Source organism: Natrix helvetica (genome assembly GCF_964273705.1).
Source record: "Natrix helvetica genome assembly, chromosome: 5".
NCBI classification, from domain to species: domain Eukaryota; kingdom Metazoa; phylum Chordata; class Lepidosauria; order Squamata; family Natricidae; genus Natrix; species Natrix helvetica.
In genome coordinates, this window is record NC_138551.1 from 44,768,885 (window position 1) to 44,788,809 (window position 19,925).

Here is a 19,925-nt window from a genome sequence, read left to right on the forward strand (position 1 = left end):
GGATGAGCCCAGGTTCCCTCATGCATTGACTGCCTCCACTGCCTCCTTAGGCTGCTCCAGTCAAGAGATGAGACCTACATGGATAGGAACTGGGTCTGTTGTGGAGGACTAGCCAATAGTTCCTGGCTGTGCTTTGCCCACTCGCCTGCAAGGTTACACGTTGACCGAGACAGCGGTGGGTGGATGAGCCCAGGTTCCCTCATGCATTGACTGCCTCCACTGCCTCCTTAGGCTGCTCCAGTCAAGAGATGAGACCTACATGGATGCAACGAAGCACTTTCTCTCCACGCCCTCTCATGGCCACCAGTTGACTGAAGGACCACACAGTGACTGCACAGAGCCAAATTGGACTTCGCTTCTTCTCCCACCCACTTATTAACATTTGATTTCTAATATCCATTTGACCAAGCTGGACAGGGACAGCCAAAGGGCCAGATGCTGCCCAGGGGCTGTAAAATGCCCAGATCTGTACTAGAGTAAAACACATCTTAGCTATTAGTGTTATTTTCCCCTCTGCAGCCATATTAGTAACATGTGTGAAGCAGCTTTAGTTATGTTTTTCTACAGCGTGTGTCTTTCATAAAAGAAGTCAGCCTCTTCATTTTCTAAATTGTTGAAATCTATATATAGAGAACAAATGGATGACCATTTCCTATTTTCTAGTAAAATGATCCAGCAATGTACAGATTTATGTCCCAACTTGAAACTAATAAAACACAGAATCAAATACAGTTCATTAGTCAACAAAAGCATTTACCTATATTTTTGCTATGTCTAGATGTAGTTCCCATGTTAACAAATGCTTTTTAAGTATGCATAACGTATGGGGTATTCTTGCTATTCTAAAGTTGGCACAATTTTTTAAGCTGGATATAAGCATTGTCAGCAATTATCCAAGGTGAATCTTGACAGTGAGGGGCTGTGTCAAGATCATTGACAAAGAGTAAGACTGCCTATGTGGTATTTCAGTCATAACCATACAGTAGACATAGTGAGAAGCGGAAGAGGTATGCAAAAATGACTTTTTGCTGTAAGTATAGCCAGGCCAATCTGCCATTCTTTCCATTCACAGAAAAAAGAGGAACCAGCCAACTACTGGTTTAAACTGCTTCCGAGCTTTCTTCACTGCTCCTGTGGTCATCTTCCACCTCAACATCCTTTCCTACTTCAGTTTTCTCTGCCTATTTGCTTTTGTGTTGATGACAGATTTCCAGTCAACTCCATCCTGGCCAGAATATGTCATCTATTTCTGGCTTTTCTCCTTAGTATGTGAAGAGGCCCGTCAGGTATTGTTGCACAAATCAATACAACATTGCTCTTTAGCTTCAGACTGTTACTTGTCATTGCCCACTAGGAGACATTGCATTACTATTTCCATCCTTATTGGGAACTGTCAGATGCAGGTAGCCAGATGTTACACAATGGATTCCCAGTAGAGACTATGAACTCTGTAGAATAAGATACGGCTAACCATATCTGACAATTCCCAGTAAGGTTGAAACCAGTAATGTTGTGCTTGATAGTGCTCAATATAATTGAAAATACCTCAGAGGACGTGCACTATGTAAAAATAGAGAACTTGTGTGAAATGACTATACATGGAAGCATGGCATATATAGTATTTGTATCTATCTACTCTGAGATCTTAAGGAAAGGCAACCTGTATATGTCATTTGAAATGTTATTGGTTGTTCTATATGGTAGGAAAGTTTTCTCTGTAAATGAGGGGAAAAAACTACCTAACCGTTTAAAGACAATGCATTCAATATCCTAATTCAAAACCAGATTAACCCATGGGCTAGTTTTAGTGTAATAAAAACTGTGATTTAACAACTTCAGAAATCTTTTTTAGACGAGTGCATGACATGGGAAAAGAGGGAGCACTCAAGCTTATTTTCTTTTCAATATGCTGTAGGGATCACAATGTCTGAACCAACCCATGGTAAATCCTTTCCCTCCCTCCCTCCCCCCCTCCCTTCCTCCCTCCCCCCCTCCCTCCCCCCCTCTCTTTTTCTTTCTTTCTTTCTTTCTTTAGCTTTTTTGTGATCCTGATGGGTTTGGCTTGGTCAAAATGGCTTCTTTATATTTCAGTGATTTCTGGAATAAACTGGATGCATGTGCTATTCTGATCTTTATAGTTGGATTGGTCTGTAGGTAAGTCCCTGTGTATGGTTATCCTATTTTTCAAAGAAAAATTTGGTGGAAGGTGGGAGGATTGTTTCATTATGCTAATTACTATATTTTAAAAATCTACCTGATATAATGTATAAAAGAAAAAGTAATCAAAATGCAAATAATTTTCACCCAGTTTCTTTTGCTGCAAATGCTCTAAGTTCAGACTTAAGTTTATATCACATTCTCTCAATATATGCCTTAGAATTCAAATCCTTTCCTTTTAACTCTATATATGAGGACGTTTCATTTATATGCAATTCCCCTTTGTTAGCTCTTTGACCAGTTGGACAGAGAATTGTCCTGCATATATAGCCTTTCTGGTTAGTCTTTTCTTATAAGAGATTTACTATCCTGTTAATCCATGATTTCTCTGAGTCTTTTTCATATTTTGGTTAATATGCTAAGCATGCCATGAAATATTGCTGTAGAGGGAATGTATGCATAATCTTCTTTGTGTGAATGATTGTTTACCTTAAGAAAAATATTGCTTCATTCTGCAATCTTTGGCAACAAAGATGTCCTTATAATTAAGACCAGGGATCTTTGGGAACGTCGCCCCAATGTTACATTGGTAATACAATTAATATATGTATTTTTGTTTCTATCCTTTGCGCTAAGATGGTTCCCAGCAACTTTATACCCTGGAAGAATTGTACTATCTTTAGCTTTCATTATTTTCTGCCTGCGTCTATTGCACATATTCACAATCAGTAAAACTCTTGGACCCAAGATTATTATAGTGAAGAGAATGGTAAGGTGTAGTTTCTATTGATAAGATACCATGGAAACTTAAAAGTAATTTTTCATAATTCACTTTTTTTTTGATGAAGATGCCTGAACCAAAGACATTCTTTCTGCTTTGTTTGGTGGGTTTACAGATGAAGGATATCTTCTTTTTCCTCTTCCTTTTGGCTGTTTGGATTGTATCCTTTGGAGTAGCGAAACAAGCTATCCTAATCCACAACGAGAAACGGGTAGACTGGATCTTCCGAGGTGTTTTTTACCATTCGTATTTGACATTATTTGGACAGATCCCCTCCTATGTTGATGGTATGGAGTAGAGAATTATTTTATACTCTGGACGACCAAGGTTCAGTTTGTTCGACTGTGATAATGACAAACTATTCATCACTAAACATCCCACCAATGACTGTCTCTGAGAAGTGTTTGTACAAATTTCATAGTGTGCAAAAATCAATAAAACTATGAATAAATGGCTGACTGGATAGATAATTGTGAAAGATGATGCCATACCAGATAAAGCTGCAGCACAAATAGAAGCAATGCCATTTAGCTCGGCTTTATATGAGAGAGGTTTAACCAAATGAAACCCTCTCTTTTAATCCAGTTCTGGTCTGCTTAAATAACATATGAAGTATGTGCCTCATGATACTCTCTTCCTTAATCCCAAAATAATTACATTGCTGTGTTCCAGGGCTCATATGTTAGACTTTGGCTATAAATAGCAAGCCAAATAACCACAAGGTCCTCAGATAAGTGACCCATCCCTGGCAGCATTCCAATAGCAGCACATCTTAACAGCTGTTCATTGTGTGTGCACATCTGAATCATGTCTCCTACCTTTTAAAAATCAGATCATAGAGGGTTGAGTCATTCATCCCAAGCCTTTCTATTAAAAAATATTTTTAAAGCCTTTATAATGATGGATGTCTGTTGTTTGTATGGCAATACAGTATGTTACTTATCGTGCATCAGGGAATTAGATGACCTTTGTCAAATTGGTGTAATACCCAGTGCTTGTTGGCTTTCCTATGTTTTCTAACAGGAGTGAATTTCAACTTTGATCAGTGCAGCCCAAATGGGACTGATCCATACAAGCCCAAATGTCCAGAGAGCAGTGAAGCCAACAAGAAGCCCATTTTTCCAGAGTGGCTGACAGTAATTTTGCTTTGCCTCTACCTACTCTTCACCAACATTCTCCTCCTCAATCTCCTCATTGCTATGTTCAAGTAAGTTCCACGTTCTGGATTCTGGATTGGCTGCTCATCATAAAGTGCCCTGAGGCTCACAAGAAAAGAGCATGAACATGTCTGCCCCTCCCATTGGTTATAACAACTATAAGCCAGTATAGAACAGAAACAGACAGGATAGAATAGACTTTTAGCCATACAATTGGGGATGAACACCTTTTGGTGTGGGGTTCGGATAGGTTTTCGGGAGGGGGAATTGCAAGACTCCCGGAACCAGGAGCATTATTCTGGTGACCCCGAGGACACAGATAAACCTCCAAATGCTTCAACGACACTCTAAAAGGATGCAAATGACCAGCTGTCTGCAAGGAGTATAAATCCTTCCATTCCCCACTATCCTGCCAGAGCTGAAGAAGCTTCTTGGATGAGAAGCGAAACGCCTTCAAAAGAAAAAACAAGAAAGTCCAGTTGCCTTCTGGAAAAAGCACCTTTGGGATAACCATGACCTGAATGACTCAGAATCTCTACAGATTTATAGAACAGAAAGCGAACCAAAAATACCTGGCTCAGAGGCAGATAAAGAGAGGCAGCTTTAATAAAGGTAGTAATAAACAGTTCTATAATATCCATTCTTCCACTTCCGTAAATAGAGATGATGTTTCTGTACTGACCCTTAGTGGGATACACGGGAGAGTACTATTATGCTCTGAGTTTTCATGAGTTACTTGGAAGATGAAACTCAGTAATACGTGTGCTTTTCTTCTTCCTAGTTACACATTCCAGCAAGTGCAGGAGCACACTGACCAGATCTGGAAATTTCAGCGTCATGACCTGATTGAAGAGTATAACAGCAGGCCACCAGCTCCGCCACCTTTTATCCTCCTAAACCACCTGCAGATATTTGTCAAGTGTGTGTTTCTTCAGAAGCCAACCACGCGGCACAAGCAGCTCAGTAAGGCCCTGATATTTTGAGCCAGGCTGTAACATTGTTCAGCTTCTGCCTGTCAACACTTTATGACAACTTGTAATTCATTAACAATGGAAACAAAGGATAAAGGTGAATGGAAGGAGGTGATTTTTAGAATAGGGAGCATTAGAAAAAAACCCATCAGAGCTTTTTGGATCAATTAGAGGTCTCGAAGCATACCAGCATTCTGACTTAAGTCATTGGTACCTCTGTTTATAAAATTGTATGGGCTTTTTTTTGTCACTGTACTTTTTGTTGTTGTTGTTGTTGTTGTTGTTCTCAGCAGAAATGGAGGTTATCAGTCATTCATACAACAGAATCAAAGTTCTCCAATTTACTAAGTATGAACATGAACATTAATATTTAATATTCAAGCAAATTTTCACTTTTTATTTTCATAATGAACTTTTAGATTTTTTTATAACTTTTATAAAAAGGAGTAAATCAATAAAGGTTGATTTTGATAGGTAGAAAAAAACTTTAACTAAAATTGCTATTCCACCAGCAATTCTTTGTTTCTTAAATCCATTCTTACCAATGATTGAGTTGGGCCATTACTGAGCAGTGGCCTCCACAGGATCTAACATAATTTAATCTAATGAAATCTAATTTCATCCAAGCAGCAAAACAAGTGCCACACTGTCATGATGTGAGTCCTATCCCATTTGTACATGATTGTCCATCTGTGCTGTAACTCTCAATTTTCTAAGACAAGAGCTCTATGTATTATATTTGATTTGGCCTGCAGAAAAGAAATTTGAGAAGAATGAAGAGGCAGCTTTATTGTCCTGGGAGATGTACCTGAAGGAAAATTATTTGCAACTCCAACATTCTCAACAAAAGCACACTCCTGAACAGAAGATCCAACACATCACAGACAGGTGAAGACTGTCATTTCAATTTAAATAGTAATAACATCAGGTCAGCTCATGATCAAGATTGTGAAATATAATTCAGAAGAATGTGAAAGGTTTGAATAACCCTCCTAATGCATACCTTATTTTAGGTCGCCTGATTACTCCAAACCCATTTTTCCCTAGTGTTCCTATTAGGATTCAGAATATAAATTAGTAGGAAAAGGTGTGCATATGTTTAGTAGTGGAAGAGCATCCTAACTATTTGAATACAAGTCACTTTATTATGTCACAAAACCTCGTGTTTGAGGGTATAATCACTCTTCTTGCTTGAAATACTAATCTTTTTTTTCAGAGTGGATAAACTAACAGAAATGCTGGACCTTGATCAGGGGAAAATGATGAAGCTATTGGAACAAAGGTTGTTGCACTTGGAAGAACAGGTAAGGCTGACCTCTGAAGCTTTTTCCCAGCTCTTTTAGCTTAGCCTAGCTAGAGACAGTAGTGGGTTGTTTGCCCAAACCGGTAGTAAAAATACACCACTGGCTGAAGAATATTGAAAACTTATGCAAAGCATGGGCCCTGTCTGGACATAAGTCAGCTCTCTCAGAGAACTGAAAAGCATATAAGGCTGCATCATGTCAGCCATTACTATAGTATTTAAAAGATAACACAGTATGCTTTCGGAAGTAAAGGCATCTCTGAGAATCCCCATATTCTAGTGAAGCTTTTTTTAGTCATTAAATTCCCGGTGTCAGGAAATATGGTAAGTTGTTGATTAAGCTATATAATAAGTTACATTATACAAGCAGGCACATATTTCAATATGGATAACCAATTTTTAACAGCCTGTTGTAAAAAGATTATCACACAAACCAACACTATAAACACTTTAGAGTTCTTTCTTGGTTACTAGATGCATTTCCAACCTTATTTCTCAAAAGTCACTTTTTAATGAATAGAGTAATTAACACATGCAATGAATTGCTTCTTCCCTAGACATTCCAGTTTGCAAAGGCATTACAATGGATTGTTCAATCACTGTCTAACAGTGGGTTTGGTACAGAGGAAGATGTTCCTGTTTTAGGTATGTTTCACTGCAAGCACATACTTCTGAGAACCATTTTGCATTAGATTTGTATTTTGGTATGCACATATGTATTACTTTTCATTTCATAAATGGGACCTTAATCTTTCTTTTCCACTTTATATTTTTTAAAAAACCCAATAATGCACACATATGCTTTATAATGGAACTGCGGTGTGTATTTTTTTTTACTTGCTGGAACTTGAATATAAAGTGTATCACAAGAAGTAAACAAAGAATTCTCACTATTCCAAGTTATATTTTGTCCTGCTCATTTGGCCTCATTTGAAGAAGTTGATTTTCTTCACTGATTCACATTATGTAATAATGGCCATATACCTCAACTATAGTGGCTTCATGGGCAGAATTTTTCTTAAAGATAGCAGATCCCTCATTTGCTATATTACTTCCCGCAATAAATATTCACTGTGCCATGTTGATCCTTACTGCACTGCTGAGTCACCTTTGCCTGAGAAATTGTCTGATATAATTAAGGTACTGGATTGCAATGAGGGAAATTTCAGGTTCAAGTCTTCACTCAACTGTGAAGCTCATTGGGTGACTTTAGGTTTTTTTTTGTCGCTTTCACAAATACAGCTTCACATGCCCGCACATGTGTGCACTTGCCCACCACTACCATGCCCGATTCCGAATGGGCTGCACCTAACACTGGACCATGGACTGGGAGTTGGGGACCCCTAGTGTACATCATTAATGCTTCTCAAGTGCAAATAGAATCTATTGCAAAATTATGGAAATGCAGAAAAATGTTGGATTGATTGATGATGCAATGATAGAGTACTGTGGGGTTTTTTAGTCCCTAGCAGGGCTGCTGAAACAAAGGAGCAGCAGGCAAAGGAAGTCTCAGAATATGTATTCACCCTGTCTCATGTGAGTTCTAGGAACCTCTTGTATCCCAAGTCTACTGCCATTCGTTTTCCTGTGCCAGATGAGAAGGTGCCATGGGAGGTAGGAATCTTAAGAGCTGGTTCTGTTATTTTGATAAATGTCAAATGGATCAAGCATATCAGTAGTGTTTATTTAAATTATCTGCTTACCAAACAAATCCAAATTCTGTGCTGCGGATCTCCTATACCCGTGATGGCGAACCTATGGAACGCGTGCCACAAGTGGCACGCAGAGCCATTTGTCAGGGCACGCGAGGCGCTGCCCTGTCAGCTGGCCAGTGCGCATGCGTGCGCTGGCCAGCTGAGTTCATCTTTTTAAAAGCTATTTTTCGCCTTCCCCAGGCTCCAGAGGCTTTATAGCAGCCTGGGGGGGCAAAAAGAGCCTCCCCCCCTGGAGGCTTCAGGGACCGTCCCTGAAGCCTTCAGAACGCTTAAAACCACCCTCCGAGCAAACCGGAAGTGACTTCCGGTTTGCTCGGAGGGTGGTTTTAAGCGCTCCGAAGGCTTCAGGGAAGCCTCCGGACAGTCCCTGAAGCCTCCGGAGGGCCTCCGGGGGGGTCGGGGGAGGCTCTTTTCGCCCTCCCCAGGCTCCTATAAAGCCCCTGGAGCCTGGGGAGGGCATAAAAAACATGTAAAAATAGGGGGGGGCGTTGTGCGCGCATGCGCACTCGGGGGGGGTAGCGCGTTGCATTATGGGTGCGGCACGCCCGCACTCGACCCCCCTGCGCTCCCCCCACTTGTGGCACGCGAGCCAAAAAAGGTTCGCCATCACTGTCCTATACTATAACAAGAATTCTATACAAATTCACCAGTCTACCATTCTGAGAATTCTGGAAAACTATAAACTAAATACCTATAGAATGGAATAAATTTAGTGGTATTTAGTAGGATCTGATCACCCTATTTTAAAGGCTTTAGCTCTGAACTCAGTTTATAGATGGAGACATTGTAAGGAGTGCAAATGCTGATAGAAAAAGAATGCGTAGTATCTGCTTACAGTGAGGAAATAATGCTTGCTGAAAGAAGTAAAAAAGTCTGTGTAAAGAGTGTGCCTCTCCCCACACTTTGTTATATGGAATTGAAAGTTGAATATGTTAGGAAAAATATAAAATTAATTGAACGAATTAGGAACGGAATGCTTTAGAGGTGGGTGTGATTAAAAAAAGAGATTGGGTCAAGAATTAATAGGACTTGAATAGAAAAGTGAAAGGCAAGTAGAAAAATATATAGAGGTAACTTGATCCTATAGCAAAAATGATTAAGGATTGAATTGCAGCAGGCTACAGTGTGAAGAATGGGAAGTTCAGAAGGAGTTAATGAGATTCTTTAAAAGAGAAAGATGCAAGTTGAGAAGCTTAAAGAACACACGCAATATATGAATACTATATGGACATATAGTATTCGGAAGCAAGGCTAAAAAAAGATATTGAAATGTGTAGCAAATGGTGTTGCCTTATGTAGATTTTGCTTCCTTTTGTTTTGTTTCCTTGTCTCATGCATATACATATAACTATTGCTCATGCCTGAGCAACCATATTTGTTTATTATAAGTATGCACATTTTCATCTTACAAAAACACAAGAACAACAAAGCAGAACACTACAACAATAGGGGGAAAATATGGTATCATATGGTACCTGGTCTGCTAGGCCTAAGGAAATTCAGAAACAATTTCAGTTTTCACTTTGGAATTCTCCAAAATACCTTGTACTTGAAATGAGAGTAGATGTTACTATGCAAAACTCTGAAGTCTAAAGTAGCCTTTTTCCCCCCTGGCAGACAGAGTTCGATATCTATAACCCGCCCTTCTATAGTTCTGAAACACAAGGGGATTTTACACCGAAGTTCCTGAGAGAGTAAGTGCTCTTATAGCTCCTTCCTACCACTAGCTTCCTCTGACTATACCTGGCTATTGTCTAGTTTTTTGTATGGAGCTGCTGCTCCTGTTTGCTTCTATCACAAATATTCTACTGATTATTTTTTTGTTACATTCAGGTCTTTTAGTTGAAAAGTTGCGTTTTACTGGCCAAAGATGCTAAAAAGATAAAAGTTTTGCTCCTCTCTTCCAGCAATTTGGAGAACCTTTCAAGAATAAACTTCAACAGTCTGGATGGAGATATCAACAGGCAGAGTTTCCATGGCACTTACACTGTCAAGGATGGCCTGCCACTGTGAGTCTGATAACACAGAGGGAATCTTGGTTACTGTAGGAGGTTATCACCCAGCCCTCTCCCAGAAAAATGAGATATCTTAGGAAATATTGATAAGGCAGAATATTATATTTTCCTGGATGTGAAAAAGGGAGAAACACATTTTAAAAACTAAGTAAATCCTGCAGCTTCCTGCCCATCCTCACTTTGTCAATGGGCCATTAAGAAGGCCAAGCTAGTCCACTTTACATAATAAAGAGTTCTCCCCTTCAGCTCCAGGGGGATGGGAATGAAGGCATGATAATATAAGCCTTTACTCAACTGACCACATGGCATCTGAACTCAAATCAAACCTGGATTCAAAACTCAGCCTAGAGGGTTGCCCTTGCATGGGCCCATGTGAGTCTGACAGCCAATCAGAATACATTTCTTACACAGGAACAGGAAACAGATAGGTGGGGCCGAACAGATTATAAAAATCCCTGCAAGCCCTTCTTCAGCCCTTCCTTTGCCTTCTCTTCTCCTCCACCAACATTGAAGCATGTGATCACCTTTTCTGTTCAGGACTCAAGCCATGTGGTCATGTCCACCATTAAAACCATCTTTCCAAGCAGCCTCCATGTCTCCAGTGTCTTTTTCCCCACTTGGAGCTGAACCCAGAAGGACATTTCTTTCATCATTACTGTGTCCACTTTGTGTGGAAAATTAGTTAACATGAGAATTGTGGATGTGCTGAATCTTTATGCTTGAACTCAGATATCCATTTCAAGTGCAGCTGTTATAGCAGATAACAAAAGAAGCCATTTGGAAGTATCTTATTCAGGAAATTGCTCTCCTTTTCAACTTCACAATAGTTTGATCAAGATCCAACATATCTTGATCAAACTATTGTGAAGTTGAAAAGGAGCAATTTCCTGAATAAGATACTTCCAAATGGCTCCTTTTGTTATGCACATTCCAGAACAAAACCAGAGTCAAATTATAGGTGTGATATATTTTGTTCCAGCATTTAAAAGAAAGTCATGTTACTTGCACCCAGACATTCTCCTCCTTTGGCTTGATAGGAGATCATAACAATAAGGCTAGTGAAATAATGAGGTGAAAATGTTCAATGGCCTCAAACCAAAAGGCTCACAGCCACAGGTGCTGAACTTCACCTCCCAAGTTGAAAGAGCTGAAATCATAGCTTTGTGAAACACCTCCTATGTCCTAAGAGACATAGTCAATTACTGTGATACTTCATTGGAAGGCAGCCTTTTTCTTTCAGCAGATAATCTAGAGATGGATTATTCTAACCTCAGGCCAGTCCAATAATACTGTTTCAGTTGGATGGTAGTCAATCCAAATGCCTTTTCCTCAGGAATTCGGTTTTTCTTCAAGTGTAAGTACAAGTGAGCCTTGGTTCAAACTAAACCCCTGTAATAACTGCTTAGTTTATCATTCTCTGATCTCTCCTTGAACGTCTCCAGGGGACTGGAGACTAAAACATATGAAGAACGGTTGCAGGAACTGGGTATGTCTAGCTTAAGAGAAAGAAGGACTAGGGGAGACATGATAGCATTGTTCCAATATCTCAGAGGTTGCCACAAAGAAGAGGGAGTCAAACTATTCTCCAAGGCACCTGAGGGTAGAACAAGAAGCAATGGGTGGAAACTAATCAAGGAGAGAAGCATTTAGAACTGAGGAGAAATTTCCTGACAGTTAGAACAATTAATCAGTGGAACAGCTTGCCTCCAGAAGTTGTGAATGCCCCAACACTGGAAGTCTTTAAGAAGATGTTGGATAGCTATTTGTCTGAAATGGTATAGGGTTTCCTGCCTAGGCAGGGGGTTGGACTAGAAGACCTCCAAGGTCCCTTCCAACTCTACTTATTGTATTGTATTGTATTGTATTGTTTGTTTCCAGATGGGTGTCCCCAGGGGAAGAGCAGCATCCCAATGGCCCTCGCTCACGCAGAACTTTTGTTTCTCTTTCAGAAATCCCATCGGCAGGACAGGCCTGAGGGGCCAAGGAATCCTTAGGTTATTTGGACCCAATCATGCCCTGCATCCAGTTGTGACACGGTGAGGAACCTCTATGTGCTTTCTTTGTTTTTATTTTAATTCCTGTTTTATACTCATCCAGAGATTAGAAGCAGACATCTTGTTTCTGCAGATCAGTATTGTGAACTACATTCCTCTTTTCACCACACTTCTCAGCCTTAGGTGTTGACAGCAGCACCTTTGCAGCTTAAGTGTGGTATCCATGGCAACAGGAGAGGGAAAAGAAACCTTGGATGCTCATGATCTGATGTAGGTCATAAGAAGCCGAATGTAGTTTCAAAGGACTTTTTCTCACTATCAAAAAGCAGAACATTCATCTTTTTTTTTTAATAACAAAGTTTTATTGGTTTTTTTAGTATTTTGCAAAGGAGAAAGGTAGGGGAAAGGTTGCAAATTTTGGCAACTGCAGTGTGCGGTAGGTGCGCCCCCCCTCCATACTCATAGTATACATTTGCACATAATTCATTATTAAGTAGTAACATAATAACATATAGTCAGCATATAAATTCAGTTGATGATTTCGATCAGTTTATGTCAGGTGGATTTTCTTACTCATTTTTGTGATCTGAGCTTTCTCAATGTTGCCCCATCTCCCCCCGCCGACAGGGCTCCGGCCCCTCCCATGTCCTGTGTATCTGGTGGAGGATCATCAGATTTTTCTAGGAGTAGTTTGTTTTTTTCCATAAAGGCCTGTGCCTCTATGGGTGTATTAATTCTAACTCTTGTCTCCTCCCAGAATATTAGCATACCTTCAGGCATCAACCATCTAAATCTAAAAAAGCAGAACATTCATCTTAAGTTTTTAGCTTATGATTTATTGAATAAATATTTGAGGCTGAATAGGACAGAGATACCGGAAAAATCTATCACAATGATTTTTAACTAATATGCAGAGGCCTATACCTTCTTTTGGGGGGAGGGGGTGCATAATGAATATCTGACTGGTGTAATAGAGTTTGACTATATATTATAAATACAGTATATATTTAGATAATTACATTTGTATCCTGCTTCTCATCCAGATAACAATCATAGCTCATTTTATTTTAGCATTATAGATTTCTTTATATACCTTAGATACAACAACAAACTATAACCTCTTTTTTTTTTTTTTACAGTTGGCGGAGGAATGTTGATGGATCCATTTATAGAAAAAACTTGAAGAAAATGCTGGAGGTTCTAGTGGTCAAATTCCCTTTCTTGGATAATTGGGCCTTGCTTGGGGTAAGCATCTACGAGGCAGTCTATTTTCAGTAAGATCTAACTTGCCTAATTTAATAAAATCATGCCAATTGATAATATATACGGTTAAAACAACAAACCATGTGTACCGATAGTCCTTGACTTAAGGCTGCGATTGAGCCTAAAATTATGGTCATGTCATGCTGGTAGTTAAGCAGATCATCCCATTTTACTTTCTCTGCAGTGATCACTAAGCAAATGTAGCAGTTCTAAAACAAGTACTCTGGGCATTAAGCAAATCCATTGTCTGCAATGGGCATTTTTGTCTGAAAGCACAAGTCAACGTGTTTTCCTTCAAAAAAAAAGTTGAAAATCATGATCACGTGACCACAGGATGGTGCATAAATGTGGGTCGGTTACTAGGCACCCAAAATGCAACAATTTGACCATGGGGGGTGGGGGTGGGTGGCCATCAGAATCTTGAATCCAGGTCATAAGTAGACCCATAGAGATCCATTGTAACTGTGAACAGTCGCTAAGTGACTAATCATAAGTTGAGGACTACGTATATGAAAAAAAAAAGTATGACTGCCTTCTGAAATTTTCCATAATGAAAAAATGAGTTGGGTATATTTATCATTAAGTGGATAAGAGTATGTTCTGTGCTGTAGACTGGGCTTGATTCCAATGAAGTGGCATGTTTATAAAAATCTTACTTACCTCCTTCAATTCAACCACACAGCCGCAATCATGCCAAAGAAAATCACAATGACAGGTTCATTCAATCTACAGGCACCATGCCTCAAGAAACATCCTAATCTTTAAAGATTATGAAATATCAAATGAATCAAACTCACAGCATGCCTACCCAGCCAAAACCAGTGGCTTGGGTGTAAACAATTGGAGAAAGGTATAAAAAGAGCTTTATAGGAAGCAATGACCTCTTGAAATGCACGGAGAAGCCTACTCGGAATCAGTGCAGCTCACAGAATGCAATATGAGCCTACTGAGGGGCACCCCTAGCTTCCTGCAGCTGATTTTCTATGTAGAGTTCACTGCAGTAATTCATTCAGGAGGCAATCAAGGCACGAGTGATCTTTAGTAATGCTTTCCATCCAGGAAACCACACAATTGGTATAGAAGACAAATCTATGCCCAAAGCCCTTCTCACCATGGCTGCTATCCATTCCTCGAGTAGCAGCCACATTTCCTGGAGGATCCTCTTGGGGCAAGGCACCCTACAAAGAGCTAAGGATTGTAAATCTCTGCATCCATGGTGCCTTAAAACCCAAATTGGTCCAATTTGCTTGGGTCAAGTTGACGCATGCTCTTCCCTGTTCAGAACTCCACACGTCTAGTACCTCAACAGTATCATGAGACACCCTGGAGTTAAAAGTGCATAATTGAAATCCTTGATTTTCATACCTCAGCAAAGGATTCCAGAATTTTTATCTTGAGTTTCTAATACTGGATTTTACTTTTCACCAAGATGTTAGCTAAGAAATCAACTCATACTTGCCTGCACCTCAGAGATTTATCATTTTATTAAGTTTATTAGAGTCGCTCATTGCAAAAACTGCCAACTGAATGGAAATTTCTATTTTCTGTAGCATCATAGTTTAATAGAATGTGTAAAGTGTTAGCTGCGTCTTACACTTAATATTGCTTTCATTCTTTCCAGGGCTCTCTTGAACCTGGGGAAGCATTGCCACAAAAAATAAAACAGGTCCTGAGACGAGAGTTCTGGCCGCAATTTCAGAAGTTGCTGAATCAAGGAACAGAGGTATTTGGCTATCCAGTTGTGGCTTGATAAAAACAGAGACGAGTCTTATAGAATTGTTGGTGAACATTCGCCACTTTTCCCAAAGGCAAGACAGTAATAGAGAATTGCACTTGTGATGCTGGGGTTATATAGTGTATAAATGGGGACACAATATAGCAGTGATGGCGAACCTATGGCACGCGTGCCACAAGTGGCACACGGACACATTTGTCAGGACACACGAGGCGCTTCCGGTTTGCTCAGAGGGTGGTTTTAAGCATTCCGAAGGCTTCAGGGAAGCCTCCGGACGGTCCCTGAAGCCTCTGGAGGGCCTCGGCGGGGGGGTCGGGGGAGGCTCTTTTCGCCCTCCCCAGTCTCCTATAAAGCCTCTGGAGCCTTGGGAGGGCGAAAAAATCATGTAAAAATGGGGGGTGCGTGTTGTGCGTGCATACGCACTGGGGATCGAGCGTTGCATTATGGGTGCAGCACGCCCGCACACGACCCCCCCCGCGCTCCCCCCACTTGTGGCACGCTAGCCAAAAAAGGTTCAACATCGCTGCAATATAGGATGAATCATGTTTTTTAAGATTACTTTTTAACAATACAGAAATTTTGCATTTTGCAAACTTTTGCAGTATTTTGCAGTTTACCAAAGACAAAGCATGGGTCATGCCCATTTTATTTATTGATATTAGGGAGAATGTATGTATGCACTGATGTAACCATATTGTGTAAGGTTCCGAATATTTAGCAAAGTAGACTTTTTAATCCATTTTTCACATGCCTGTAATCAAACAATGATTTAACCAATATAGGAGAATGTATGTAGGTCAGGTTTGGGTCTTTGTGCTAGCTTGGTTGCTTTTTTGTCAACTTTTCATTAACCAGGTTAGGTAACATCATTAGTGTGAAGGAGAGTGGAGTGGCTGGCTATTTAAATATAGTAGCTTGTTCTGCTGTTTTATTGGGGATGTGTTTCTTCTTTGATAGTTCCGGGATTAGGGTATTATTTCTTCCCTGTTCATTTATCTGGTATTGTTCTTAATTTATTTGTGTGTTGGCCACTGGAAGAGATATGGTTTGGACTGTTTCTTTCCTTTCTAGGTTTCTGATTGTCTTTTAAATAGTATATAATCACTTTTGGATTTGCCTTGATATAAAATGTTAACAGTTCCCAGTTAAAATTGGGGTTGATTTTATCCATGTGTTGTAAGACACTATAAAAACTCTTTAATCTCACAATACATATAAGAAACAGAAAAATGCCTTCTATACTGGGGCATAAAGGTATTTTCTATACTAAGAAAATAGTACCACCAGGAATGTTATTTTTCAATATTTACTACTAGACACCTTTATGAGATTAATTCTTTAAATTAATAAGAAACTGCCCTATCCTATGAATGTTACCAGCCTTTCTGCCTTCTTTCTCTCTCTGTCTCTGTCTTTTTGTCTGTCTCTTTCTGTCTGTCTGTCTATATCTACCTATCTATCTATCTATCTATCTATCTATCTATCTATCTATCTATCTATCTATCATCTATCTATCATCTATCTATCTATCTATCTATCTATCTATCTATCTATCTATCTATCTATCTATCTATCTATCTATCTATCTAATCTCCCTGAATCCTATCTTCTTCCAGATATATAAAGGGTACGTGGATGATCCAAGGAACACAGACAATGCTTGGATAGAGACCATGGCCATCAGTGTACATTTTGAAGATCAGAATGATGTCGAAATGAAGCGTCTGAATTCAGTACGTGTCACCAGATCACTTCTTACCATCATGCTATCCTCAAGATGCAGATTCTAAGATTCTGTGAACAAAAAGCCAGGGTGGTGGGTGCCCATGGAGATAGATGAAGGGTCCAAAGAAATTAAGGAAGTACTCTGAAATGAGAAAGATAAAATGATGTTACAGAAAGAAATGGACATAGAGAAGAGAGATTGTGCATTTGTGTATGTGTGGACACACATGCATGTGTATGAGACAGACGTAGAGAATGGATCACAATTCCTGACAATGTAATAGGAGGAACATTCAGGAGGTCTACTGTAGACACAATCATATACACTGTATTGTATATTGCATTAAGCAAAGAAAAAAAGTGCAGATCCTAAAATGATTTTTATTCTCATCAATCTCAGATTAATAGATTTACTGAGGTTTTTGAGGTGAGGTAATTTATTTATTTATTTATTTATTTGATTCAATTTATCAGTCGCGTCCTCTCCGCGAAGGGACTCTACTCATCTACTCATGGCTCAGTGGCTAAGATGCTGAGCTTGTCAATTAGAAAGTTTGGTGGTTTGAATCCCTAGCGCTGTGTAATGGAGTGAGCTCCCATTACTTGTTCCAACTTCTGCCAACCTAGCAGTTCAAAAGCATGTAAATATGCAAGTAGAAAAATAGGGTGGGAAGGTAACAGCGCTCTGTGCACCTTCACCGTTTAGCCAAATGACCACAGAGACTTCTGACAGCACTGGTTCTTCAGCTTTGAAACAGAAATGAGCACTGCCCTCTAGAGTCAGGAACGAATAGCACATATGTGTGAGGGGAACCTTTACCTTTACATACTCATATCACATGTTCCCTTCTGACTTTCATGAGGCTGCTGGGAAACTAATTGTAACCAAATTCCTGCCTGGGATTTATTTCTCCAGTTTCTCCAGGGTGGTGACTTTGAAGTGATGGTGAGATGGCAGGTGGTGGACCAGAAGATCCCCCTTTATGTCAACCACAAAGAACTTCTGAGGAAAGCAACTATCCTTTTGGGAGCATATTTCTAATGGCCAAGAGCAACATTAAAATTTGCATTTGCGTTTCGTCCTCAGCTCTTTCTAACTGAAGTAAACCAAACTGTATCCTGCTTTTCAGTGAATCTCTTTAGGACATTTTTCCATTCCAGCTGAATTTAGAAATGAAATTCTTCTTGATTTGGCCAAAAATGTATGCTTGTTTGAACTGGAAAAAAGAAGAGTTAGAGCTTTCTTTCATTATACTGAAATCCTGAATTCCCTTTCCAGAAATGCCACACATATTCCTGTGGATCATGTAGAAGTAATGGACATTAGGGCTCTGGGTGGCCTCATACATTTGTAAAATATGCAATAAAGTGAATTGTAATTCATCTTGTAATACTGTTTAATACTATTAATAGCAGGGGAATAAGCAATCTCTGCCTTCAAATTGCACACTTCTCATACAAGAAGCAAAAGCGAATGTGGTAATATTCTTCAAATACTTGAAAGGAGGGCAGAAGGGCACAACTTCTCCATTATTGCATTATGCATACTAATAGACATAATTTACAGGACTTCAGTTGACTTTTAGAAAAAAAGGTCCTAAAACAAAGAGCAGTTTTACAATGGAACTAATCACTAAGCTAATAGATTCTCCTTCACTAAATGTGATTAAATGGGCCTAGTGGCCATGAGGGAGGGGAGGGTTTTAATTTGGACTATATCAGGCACTACATTGGACTAGTTTTAAATGCCCCCTTTCGACTGTATGATTCTTTCTTCTTGATATAGACGAATTTTTCCTGCAGACCCTTCTGGCTGTTTTACCAGAACAGTAAAAAGCAATTAAGCTCCTATATTCTTACACAAACTATGTATTAACTGTGTGGATATAAAAAGTTTGCTTTGTATTGGAAGTGCCATGATTGTAGTTATGTTTCGGTGACCCATCCATTTTTATATTAATCTAATAATAATTGTCTAGCAGATTGTATAACAGGTTGTCTAAATAAAATCATTTTATGTGAAGATCTGCTGAACGAATGACAGATATGCAAAAACTGAGGTTTTAATATTTGTGTAGTTAGCTTCTAAATTGAAAGAAAATTGTTACCCAAACATATATAGTTATTTTAATTATTTGAAAGCATTCATTATATTTTTATCACAAGGCAGAATATAATTGCAGATCTACAGAAAACTTCTAAACGAGCAAATTAAAAACCTTTACAGACTTTTCTTATTAAGCTCTGTCCTGATTCCTGAAGAATGTAGACCCTTAAAAGTCTCAAATCCTGAATTGAAGATGAGCATATATTTCCTGTTTTTTTTTTCCTTCTGAAGAAAGGCACAAATAATGCAATAATCTAGTTCAAAGAAAATCATCTTTAAAAATCCAGGTTCTAATTTTCTGGGTTCTGTCTTAACTGTCACTTCAGCAGACAGTTGGCCATTATGTTCAATGTCCAAAAGTCTCATTCAGTTTTTAGCTAGATGTGCATTGCCTTGAACTTTGCGACATCCTCTATCTCTGCCTGAAAACTTACAGCAGTGGTTCTCAACCTTCCCAATGCCGTGACCCTTTATTACACTTCCTCATGTTGTGGTGACCCCCAACCATAAAATTGGTGTGTCGGTTCCTAAGACCATCGAAAATATGTGTTTTCTGATGGTCTTATGCGACCCCTGTGAAAGGGTCGTTCGACCCCCCCAAAGGGGTCGCGACCCACAGGTTGAGAACCACTGCCTTACAGCACGCTACAGGTAGCCTGATTCACAGTTTTGTGAGTTTGTGAGGATCTTCTGTGAATATCTCATGTCTTTCAGTCGTGGCCTAATATTTTTAGGCCTCCTGAATCTTCCCATCTTTTGAAAAGAATGGGGATACCCCATGTGTACAACTGAAGTTGCTGTTGATGGACACTTATTTATTTAAAGGCGAACTATGTATGCAAATACATCCACACATTCAAATTCATATGCACGTAAAGTTCGTAAAGTTCTTCAGCTGAAATAAATAAAATACGTGACATAATATAGAAAATGTTTCGACAATTTAAACCAGGGGTGTCTTCGACAATTGTCGAAACCAGAGCTCTGCTGGCTGGGGTATTC

General features: G+C 39.4%; 1 protein-coding gene across 1 annotated transcript in view; it reads left to right on the forward strand.

The window, feature by feature from the left end:
- Positions 1-18,948, forward strand: part of TRPM2 (transient receptor potential cation channel subfamily M member 2) — a 52,121-nt gene extending 33,173 nt beyond the window's left edge. Inside the window, exons 17-33 of the mRNA XM_081954276.1 lie at positions 1,073-1,286; positions 2,036-2,154; positions 2,794-2,926; positions 3,054-3,225; positions 3,962-4,145; positions 4,877-5,058; positions 5,822-5,954; positions 6,283-6,370; positions 6,927-7,014; positions 7,832-7,983; positions 9,702-9,778; positions 9,992-10,093; positions 12,049-12,135; positions 13,233-13,338; positions 14,978-15,079; positions 16,708-16,824; positions 17,733-18,948. Coding sequence (XP_081810402.1) covers positions 1,073-1,286; positions 2,036-2,154; positions 2,794-2,926; positions 3,054-3,225; positions 3,962-4,145; positions 4,877-5,058; positions 5,822-5,954; positions 6,283-6,370; positions 6,927-7,014; positions 7,832-7,983; positions 9,702-9,778; positions 9,992-10,093; positions 12,049-12,135; positions 13,233-13,338; positions 14,978-15,079; positions 16,708-16,824; positions 17,733-17,858 — 2,182 coding nt within the window. The 3' untranslated portion in view covers positions 17,859-18,948. The remainder of the gene's footprint in view (positions 1-1,072; positions 1,287-2,035; positions 2,155-2,793; positions 2,927-3,053; positions 3,226-3,961; positions 4,146-4,876; positions 5,059-5,821; positions 5,955-6,282; positions 6,371-6,926; positions 7,015-7,831; positions 7,984-9,701; positions 9,779-9,991; positions 10,094-12,048; positions 12,136-13,232; positions 13,339-14,977; positions 15,080-16,707; positions 16,825-17,732) is intronic.
- The last annotated feature ends 977 nt before the right edge of the window (positions 18,949-19,925 follow it).